Raw genomic sequence first — 11,037 nt, 5'->3', positions numbered from 1 at the left:
CACTGCAGAGTTTTATTTTTGCTCCACCCTAGCGCGAACTGTGGCAGAAAAAGGCTTCGTTCCCAGGCTGCCTTCCTCTGATTGCCGAGGGAGAGTTAATTCAATGGCCCGAAGCCCGCAGACATACGGAAAATAAAAAGAAATCCACGAGAAACTCACTGGTAATTGGATGCTGCAGGAAAAGAACGGAAATGATAATTTCTTAACTGCGTCATTCTAATGGTTCCATAAGCATTATTAAACTTTGTCTTTTTGAAGCAAATAATTTCTTACCTCCGTTATTTTTGAAACAATGAATAAACACAACAAATGCAAAGTAAAATATTTTGCTTTTTATTTAATTTTTCCGTTCTTTGTAAGCACGATAAATACACTATACCGAGAAGCGTATATATATACCAGTCTTTCAATCAGCGTCGCAGAAAAATGATGTTGACAATCAACCCGAGCCTCCAGATTTATCAAAAAGCTCTCTCTTTTCGGCAAAATAAACTGCGCTGAAAATAGATTTTCCGCTCAGACTCTCCTCGTGGCTTGAGGCACTTTCAATGGAAAGGTTAAAAATTATTGATTGCTGCTGAGAGTAAAAACAAAGGGGAAAGAATTCGGCATCACGCAGACATCAACAATCAAAGACCAGAAAGTTCGTGTCTACAATCAGGATCTTAATTAAATTTTCATTAGCTAGCTAAGCCCTTGACCATGTGGTTCGCCCTGTTGGTTTTGTGCGCTGCATGAATGATTGTTCCATCAGATGGAATACTGAATATCTTAAGTACATCTTTTTTCGTCTAGACATAGAAAAAGCGTAATTTCCTTTGCGAGTCGGCTCCTGCGGTCTGACTTGGACACAATTTTCGTACTAGAGCACTATTTTATACCAATAAACACACATTTGACGCGTCATTCAACGTGTTTTTAATTCAGGGTTTCAACTGTGTTTAATCTGTATCGCGAGGTGAGAATAAATCCTTCCTCAATCGACATACCACAGGCGACAGAGCTGGTGCGGTATTAAATTTTCCAGACAGAAACGGAATTCTCGATGGTTCTTTGATTCACTTCTCTTGAACAGTGTCAGGCAAAGAAAGAGTTCACATTTGTGTGGCGGAAGGGTGAAAGATTTACTGCCATCGTTTGCAACAAATCAAATGGCCGCAGCTGCCATGCTTTACATCATCTAGCAAAAGCACACATGCCCGCTTTTGGTTCAAGCTGAAACATATGCACTCGTAGCAGTTTTCTTTGTGAAAAAAGTGTTTGCAGCAAAGTGCATACGGAGCTTTTCGCAATGACCTAGTTCTCATTAACTGTTGCAATTCACTTTTTACCACAATATTTTTACCCAGCGTTTATCTGTGTGGTTGTGGGAAAACGAGCACTTGAACCGTTTGCGAAGCACCTTTTAAACAAGCTTTACTTATTCACACTCACGTGTCGTGTTTCAGGTCTGCAACGTTTTCCTGTTGCAATGGTGCATTATACGATGATTTCGTGATTTGTCGTTGCACAGCAGGAAAAGCGCAGAAATCGAGCCTAATGATGTTGGCTCTGGTTTTTTTTTATTTAATTGAATAGCAGTCGCATGGATTTCAAAGCGTTTTTGTGCTTGCAAAGCTAACGTTGATAAAGCAGTTGAGCAGCGTGGCATCATCCACTGATAGTCGTATTAATAAATATACAAACGCGTTTAGATATTGCACAGTAAAATCGTCTTATAAGTCAAGCAAACTTATGTCACGTTTTTCTAGAACAATTTTAGTTTTTCCAAGTAAACCCCGGAATTGGATTCTATCTTTAGGTAGACCATTAGAAAATTTAGACATGTAAGAAAAATCAGTCATGATTTCACCTACGATACAATATTGACTCCCAAGTATTTCATTTGACACATTATATTAATGATTTTTGCAAATCAATAATATACTTAATTTAAAAGATTCTTGTGAGTTAATGAAAATTAGTTAACAAGTTAGAGTGGAAGATGGGATAGTCTTGAAATTGATGTATATCATCTTAGTGTAAATATGTAACGGTACAATATATAATTTTCAAAACATTTACGATTATGAATGATATTTATAAATATCGGATGCTGTAGCACTCTGTTCCTTTTTAAGATTTATGCCATGGAAAATGTAAAAGCTCGCTTCCGCGCGGAATTCCCTCTCAAAAAACGTGATGAATTGTTTTGTCAGTAGGAATTTCAGAACTATTTCTTTCATTCGCATGCCTGGGGCACTACACAGATTTCCACTTGTGTCGTGCGATACTGTAGCGTTGAAACATGTGCTCACGCACCATATAGCATCAGCATAGCTCTTTGAAGTAACAATTTAAATGCCTCCTCGGAGCCTCCCCAGCAAAAGAATAACCATTTTTTAATTAATTTTGCCTGCTTCTGTTGAAATAAAGTAAATCATAATGTTTGGATTGTTTTCATAGATATGAGTGAAAAATGTTTAAAAGACAAAATTGAAATATAATCTATAGTCAGATTAAAAACGCACCGCTAATTTTTTTCTTTTGCTGTATTTCTACTTCTCTGCGGTGAGCGTTGGCAAACTGTAATAGCTTTGATGTTTAGCCTCAAGCATCAGGAAACTGTGGTCTGGTTTTTCGTTTGTAGCAATTATCGCAGTGCACGTTTCGTCAAAGGAGGCAGAGGAGCAGAAATGGTCAGCAGCTCGCAATTCCAACAGCAACACGCGCCAACATAATATACTGGATCCAGTCGAAGCACACGATATACTACAATATTATTCTTCTTCCTCGGCGAACACGCTTCGACGGAAGCTATTATTTGCACCTATACACTGCACTGATGCCGGGGCTAATGCGTTCCAGCAAGCAAACAACGTGAGGGTTGTGCTTTAATGGCTTGTGAGGTAATTTTGTTTGCACTAATGTGCCTGCAAACGGAATATGTAATGAAACTTTCCTGGCGAAATGTGTTTTGAAATTATAAACCGTAAATTAAGGAAGTTAATGATTTAAGGGAGGCACTGCGTTTCTTCATTTATAATGGCTTATTGGTTTCATTAATCTTTTTACGCGAACAAAAAGATAAAATTATAGCCTGAAACTTTGTTGCTGGTCTCGTGAAAATAAAAGTTTTAAACTGCAATTATTTTTTGGCACTAGTTGATATAACATGATGTAATTTATAAAAATCGTTTTCTTTAAAATTTAATCTTTAAGAATCTCAATTAGCTCTAATGTTTTAAATGTACTCGATAAAAAAGTAAATTTCGCATTTTAGGACAGTTCTCTGAATGTAATGAAAGAAGCTGAGATTATCCAGCAAAATACATATATCACATACAAGTGATAATCACTTTTATTCACTTTTCATCATTAAAAACATCACAAAAATCTTATCACCTATGCACGCCAGCACATATTTGTAAAAGCAAAGAACGCAACACAGACATTGAGCTCACACAGCCACCTCAAGGTAGCCGTCGACCACCCTTCGTCAAGAATTGTTAGCACCATTGTGGATCAATCGGGTCTCTTGGGTGCTGCGGTTCCACCTCACCGGGGTTGCAGCGGCCGGCCGTGGAGGGTCGACGGGCAGTTTCGGAGCGCAGCACACCACCCTCCGGAAGTAAGCTCGGAACCTGGTATCAAAGAGGAAGAAAAGAAACATATATTGTCTACTCTTTTGGCATCTTTTGTGACTGAAGCGAGAGACTGATAAACGAAGCGGAAAATTGGAAAAGATTCAAGGCTCTTTGCGCGCTTTCAAAAGGGATTTTTATCACTGCGTGTCTCGTCAATCGAGATTACATTATTCGATCATAGCTCGAATAATTGAATGAGAACGCATGAACAAGGTTTGATGAAAAAATCTTGACCGCTCTCGCTTTTATACTGGGAAATGTTTTTGTCGAGCGAACCAAGATTTTCAGTGTCACCAAAAGTTGACTTTTACGTAACCGTTGAAAAATGAAATATTTGAAATCACAACCATATCCCTCCCCTCTCGCGGTTGCTGGTAACAAGAATAATTTTAATTTGGCATGAAAGTGAGAGGAAAGTAGGGAAGTGCGTTTGCTCATGAAAATGCGTTTAATTGTAAGGAGAGTGCACGAGGGAAGTTTTTATTCTACTGACGGAGCAACTGATGCTTTCCTGAGACTGCTTCATCATATTTTGTTTCCCCAAGTTTCAGAGTTCACAATGAATTATTTATTAGGTCTGCAGATTACACTGGCATATTTTTATTTTACCAGGTTTATGCACATGCAGGTACTAATCAATATATCAGAGTAATTTTTAATTATTTTCGTTAAATAAAGCTTAAATTTGTTTTGCATGCATCAAAGAGGTACTTTGCACATTCTATTAGCTGGAAAAAAGTGACTTGCAACATTTCTTTGTCGCTCCGAGCTGAATTTTCTCGCAGTTCTGACAGCAAATTTTAATATAGCGTGAAACATGCATCCCAATCAACTTTTAATTATCTCTAAGAACCCTCCAGAATGGCGATGCATGGTACAACTCACTATATACTAAGAGGATAAATTGCCAATTAAGGCGCAGAGTATACTAATGATGCAAATAAAAAATAGATTAAACTTAACGTCAAGAAGCCTTACCTGTGGTTCATGGAGTAGTACACGAGGGGGTTGACCATTGCGTTGGCCATGGCGAGCCAATAGAAGGCGAGGTACAAGTGCTGCACGTAACTGGAAGCTGCAATCTCGCGGAAGTGGTAAGCGTAGATGAAGTAGCCGTGGTAGGGCAGCCAGCACACGGCGAAAATGCAGACGATCATGAGGAACATGCGAACCACCCTCCGCCGCGCCATCTGCCGCTGCGTCGTTACCTCGTTCGTGCCCCACAGCTCGCGACCCATTTTCCAGTAGCAGAGGGCCATCGCTGCGACGGGCAACAGGTACGTCAGCGTCAAAAACACGATGTTGTACCTGGAACAATCGGCAGGGGCTGGTGTGGAAAAGACCGCACGTTGTGTGTTGTGTTTCGTGGCTTGCAAAACAATTTACCAGCAAATGTTACAAAACTTCTAGCAAAAGTGTCGAGGTTTTAAACAATTGTAATGCACAGGAAAAAAATTAGATTAAGGAAAATGTGATTGTTATATATTAAACTGGAAAATAATCTGAGAAAAGGATTGTTTCTGGGGGCGATAGCAATTGCATGTTCCAAGTATATGATTAGTCAGCTTACAATTAGCCATCTCCTTATTGGGGCGCGTACAAACATTTTACAGGCTGGAAAGGAAATAATTGTTGAGACAGAATACATAAGCAGTCCCCTACACTATTTGAATACCTTTTGGTATACCAAAGCACATTTATCTACTTATTTCGTCTTTTTGAGCCGGCTGTGAAATACTCATGAAATTAAGTGCGCTGTTGGGCTTATTGTGAATTTTATTTTTGCCAAACATTTTTGTATTGTTGTATATTATATTGATTTTTTATCTCATGGAATAGGGTGGCCTTCCACTGGCCTGGATTAGTCCAAACTGGTCTAGTTTAGTTAAGGTCATGTTATTCATTTACCACTCAAGAAACGCAACAAATCACGAGAGAAAATATTCTCTCAAGAATTGTTCATTATTATTATCATTATTATTAATTAGTGCACATTAATTTTTCTATTTTTAAGTTATTTTACTCACTCTTAAGCTGTTATTAAAGTTTAAAATTTCAAAAATATAATTTTTTATAGTATTTGTATTTTTTAGGGAGGCTCTTATTCATAAGGTTAAAATGGGTTGCTTACACGTAGTCCAATCTGGATCGAGGGGAGACGCCGTCGGGCCAGACGAGGTAGCAAAGAGTGCGCGTTTCATCATTCGAGTATCTGTGAAAGTATTGAATGACAAATATTAGCAAATCCACTCATATTCGATTGAAATTCTGTATCAGAAATGTAGCCAGTACGAATGAATGAAACATTATCCGGCCAGTTGACAAATGGACTCAAATTCAACTATAGTGCGATTCGCGGAAAATTAATAGGATGAGTAAATAATTATGCCCCACGAAATTTATATTTGCTTCCTGCGTAGCTTTAAATTTTTCTGCCTTTTAATTAGGCATACAACAAAGTGAGTGTGAAAAATTCAATTGTTTGTTGTCCAAACAGGCAATTAAGCACTAATTCAACGAGCAAGCATAATAAACTCGGTTAAAGTGGACAGAGAAGGGAAGCAGCAATTTAGAACGTGGGGTCACAGCAGTTTGGCCTCTGTGACGAGGTGGTATGGCATGCAATTATTTTGAGCTCGTTGCGCTCGACGCAATAGTTAGAGTAAATTTACAGGCAGTGAACCGAGCGAGCAGCAGCATTAATTAGGTCCGATTCTCTTTCACGCAGAATCAGTTGGCAAAATTTGAAATTTTCTCCTTTTGATTCGTTTTTGCCAAAGCAAAAACACGTCAATGTCAAAATTAATGATGCGCATTTTGTTGCTGCATGGAGCAGAATGAGGAATTAAATTCATTATAATCACACAACCATCAAACAAAAAATGACGCACGTAGGAGCCGTTCGAGCAAACGATTTGAAGTGAATATTTATCTAGAGTGCTGCTTTTTGAACTGAAAATATAGAATGTAATATTGAAATTGAATTATTTCCTTCAATTATTTTTTTCATTCATATTGAAAATCCAATCTGTGGACGCGGCAGTAATTTATTCTCTGATAGTATGCAGCAAGTGCCCTGCACAGTATAGAATGGTACATAAATTAAAATATTTTCCATTATCGGCCGTCAAGGCAATATTCCGCTCTGCAAGGCGATTGAAAGCGAAGTGAGTCTGACCTGGTGGTATAGACGGTTGAATAGAGCAAAGGTGGCAGGGCGAGCAACGAGCTGAGAAACCAGATGGAGAGCACAGTGAAGAGCGCCCAGCGTTTCCGCATACGCCTCTTGAGTGGCTTCACAATGGCCACGTACCGGTCGAACGAGATGGCCACAAGTGTGAAGACGCTCGCGGCCACGGTCACGTTGGCCACAAAGTTGTTGACCGTGCAGTATGTGGCACCGAAGGGCCAGTCCGAGTCGATCATGTAGATAAAGTTGAAGATGCAGTTTAGCAGTGCCATCAGCAGGTCGGAAACGCTCAAATTCACTAAGAAGTAGTTGGTCACCGAACGCATGCGTCGGTGTGCTGAAATTCAATGGCCCGCTGATTAGCAAAGTTTGGAAAGTTGCGAGCGCTTCTCAACTTGAGCCTTTTATTGGATTTTGCGGTAGGGGATATAGGATGCTATTTATCGTTGCAAACTTTTAAGATTTATGCACAGACAATAAAATTGGCTCTCGTCTACCAGATAGATAGTGGAATTTTGTCAGAAATTATAACGGAAATTAACCCCTGATATATGTTTCCGTGTATTGATAGGTGAAACAACTCTCCTATTTTCAATTGATAGAAAAGGAAATAGCCGAAAACTTTAATAGTTTTATTAACAAGGAAACTCCATAATTACTGTGGTCATGTCATTGGATTCTTAGATGGTCCCTACATTTTTCAAGCTGAACAAAATTTTGAGGCAGTTTCTTTAAACAATTTAAATAGAGTTTTTATATGGTAAAATCAACTCAGCAAATTTGTATCAATTATCACGAGCCTACAATGAGCTAGTACCGATTTTCCCTACCAAAATTTAAAATTTACGGGTCACCACAAAGAAATGAAGCATTGAGCAATTTTTCGCGTCAGATAGAGTCTGCTAGTAAAATTTTGTCTTGATTGAACGATAACTCACTTAAAGATTTTATTTCAAAACAATTCCTATGTTGAATCCATTTAGGGGATTTTTCTCCTTCAGGTCTCCACACCTCGTTAACACCGTTGAATTACAAAAATTATCTTGTGATCTTAGTTCCTCTCTTGATTTCTACACATATTCACCACAGCTAAAACGTTATTATAATTATCCTAAAAGTTTCCTTGTCAGAAAATTTCTTAGATAATTGGGAGAGGGATGTGAAAGAGAGAATATCACTTTAAATTTCTTTTTATTGAACTAAATTGCTCAAAGAAACCTTCCCCGAACTGAAGTACAATGTTACACAGTGCACAAAGTTTAATATTGGAGTGCTCTTTTGCAAGAAAAAACGCTGTTAAGACACTATCATTATTTTCCAATTTGTCGACTTCTTCCCGATATTTATTAACGAACTGCGCATCAAAGGAGCGGGCATCTATCATGAAATCTTGTTTGCATGTGCACGCAATGCTGGTGACCTATTTGTTTCAAGTGAACCCCTCTCCACGCTCTGAGAGCATCACCTTCCTGCAGGCTCAAATTTAATTTAATGTGTCGGTGCTCGATTCCGTCGAGTCCTATGCCTCCTTAATTAATTTCTGCAACTTAAGTGTCCCCGAGAGACATGTGAAGAAGGTTTGCGCAAGTGATAGATAGTCTCACTTTACAGCACAGTAACAAACAAAGCTGTTTTCGAATTGAAGACTGCGCGGGCAAAGTTTTTTTTCGAACTCTCATCGATGTAACCGCAGGGAATAACATGAAATAGGAGAAATGCTTTTCTCTTTCGCTCGACTCCTATAGGAAGAAAGTGTCAATTTCAAGCTTCTCTCGTAATCAGTGAAATGGAAAAAGTACCTTGAACGAAAAATTGGCGTATCACGCCTCACGGGAGCACAATAATGAATGTGCACTTTGAGCAAGAAAGTGAAAATAATCGCATGAGCATCATATTCATTTGCCAGCTGCGTGAATGGCATTGTCATGATCCAACGCGTAGGAAAATTCACTTTCAAAGGGTGTTGAATTACAAAATTAAATTCACTGAATTTAAAATTACAGACTCACACAGTGGCTTCAACGAAAATGCTAATTTTTACAAGGTTCCCATTAAACAAAGCTTTAATGCTGAACTTTAAAACGTGAACCCTAAAGTTCTTTGAATTTCGAGCTAATATAAGTTTCATTTGACTGAACTAAACAAACAACTTTTATGAGGGAATAAGTTCTTAATAAAGGTTTAATTTTGTAGAACACAGGCAGCCTGAGCGATATATAAAAACTAAAATTTCTCCCGCCGCAAAGGAATTCGATTTCCTGAACCTTTCTTTTCGGCTCTCCTTTTTACAAGCATTACTCTCGCAGTTGGCGAGCGAATAAAACAAGAAACGAAGCACTGCGAGCAATTTCGCCTCATTCCCCAGCTGGGATTATGTATGCTCGAGCAGAAATTTGCATATTTATTTGACTCACCGAGAACGATCCACATAACTATCGTGTTGCCTCCGACGGCGACGAGTAGCATAGCGCCGAAAACGACGCTCCACGCCGTCTTCTGCCACCACGGCAGGGCGAAGGGTCGCTGCTGTGCAGGGTACAAGCAGTCGCTCATGAACTGGAGTAGAGCTTTTTTCCGCACCGGGTGCAGACTGTTGTCTTCGTCGTCCAGCAGTGGCGACAAAATGGCCATCAGCACCTTTTAACATGGTAATAAAATCGAGATTTTTTCCTATTAAAATTTTATCAATTTGAAATAGTGATCTTGAATCAATAATTTGAAAAAATACGATGTTACATCGTTCGTTTGCACAACCACTAAAAATTCTGCACCTTATTAAATTTGAACATTTTTTATTTTGAAGCCATAAAGAATTATGAAAAAATGTTTCATTTGTCAGTATTTGCGAACATTTCAATGGAAAGAGATTTATAATGTTTTGATTGCATAACAATACTGCTCTGATATCATTTATCAAACTCAAGGGAACTAGCTCCGTTACAATTTAAAACATTTTTTTAAGAAGACAACTAGGTTTTAATATTTCATTTTTTAGTTGTTTATTTAGTGATTTATTTTATTCTAAATTTCCCAGCCATGTGTGTTTATTTCGCACTAGATTGAGAACCAATTTCACTAGCTCAGAGTGTCTGGTTTTCGGGAACATGTAGTAGTTTCAACAATAATGTAAAATAAAAACTTGTTTCTAGTGCCAAAGGAAATGCGTTATTATTTTTACAGTGCAATATGAACTTGAAATTGTCATACTGAATCGATTTTTGTGTTAACTTTGTAGTTAAAAAAGTGAAGGATAGTGCTTTACTATTTTGTGTGCATTAGACCTTTTTACGTTATTTGTAACTGTATGGGGATAGGAAAAATACTATAAATAAAATTTAAGCCAGATTTACCAAAGCTATTAAATATTTACAAAAATTATCTTATCTCTAGTTTTTGCTTACGTGATAATAATAAATGTTTAAAAGGAAATTAAACATCACACAAGTGATGGACACGTGCCACGACGATCGAACAGGTCTTGTGCCTTCATTCACTTTCACTGTACGACAAGTTAAGCACCAACATGAACACACCTGTGAAGACGCATTCAGCGTGCGTAGAAGGTAGGATGAATTTTCCATGGGGTCAAAAACGCCAAAGCGGGGCAGCGGCGCCTCCAGCTCGGCGTCCGCCTCCATGAGGCGGACGGTGCAGTTGAGCCAGAGATCCGTTGACGGCTCCTCCATGCCATACACTGACACTCCAGCCCCCGACCGGGCTCTGTGGCGCACGACGCTGGCGCACCCTCCACGCTGCTCCGAGCCTCAGGGTGGCCGCCGACGCCTGCCTTTCCCTCACGACAAATTGTGTGTGCGCCGTGACAGACCAGCAGCTCTTTTTATTTGGCTCTAACTTGATCAACTGCTAATTACTTGCTTAACTCTTGACTGATCTGCAGGAACCGTTCCGTGGCTCACTCCTGTTCTGTCATCAGATTTAACCGCCGCCAGGAGCATTTCGCTCTCGCTATCTGAATCGTGCGCGGCGAAATTTGCTCGGAATTGTGATTGAGTTTGCACGTAGCAAACACAGGCCGTATGCGTCACTCGCGTTCGATGTTGCACTTAAAGAAGAGCTTTCGGAAAAGCAGATTATAGGAAGAAGTGCTTAATTTTTAGTATTTGTATGTAAATAATGTAAAGACTGTCACAAAACCTTTTATTGATAACCAGCTAAAAATTTACACGAAAGACTAAAAGAAAAGCATGTCTTTATTTGCCT

General features: G+C 39.0%; 1 protein-coding gene across 1 annotated transcript; it reads right to left on the bottom strand.

Annotated features, from left to right (window-relative positions):
- Positions 1-3,296: 3,296 nt before the first annotated feature.
- Positions 3,297-10,674, bottom strand: TkR86C (Tachykinin-like receptor at 86C). The gene is made up of 6 exons (XM_065485611.1): positions 10,350-10,674; positions 9,231-9,453; positions 6,805-7,153; positions 5,758-5,838; positions 4,605-4,934; positions 3,297-3,623 (listed from the first exon to the last, which is right to left on the bottom strand). Exons 1-6 carry the CDS (start codon positions 10,500-10,502, stop codon positions 3,479-3,481), a joined length of 1,281 nt encoding a protein of 426 aa, XP_065341683.1. The 5' UTR covers positions 10,503-10,674; the 3' UTR covers positions 3,297-3,478.
- Between the last annotated feature and the right edge of the window lie 363 nt (positions 10,675-11,037).

The sequence above is a fragment of the Cloeon dipterum genome, chromosome 3, assembly GCF_949628265.1.
Source record: "Cloeon dipterum chromosome 3, ieCloDipt1.1, whole genome shotgun sequence".
In the NCBI taxonomy this organism is placed as follows: domain Eukaryota; kingdom Metazoa; phylum Arthropoda; class Insecta; order Ephemeroptera; family Baetidae; genus Cloeon; species Cloeon dipterum.
Note: the sequence above shows the minus strand (reverse complement) of the source record. Positions and strands in the feature narration are given on the sequence as shown.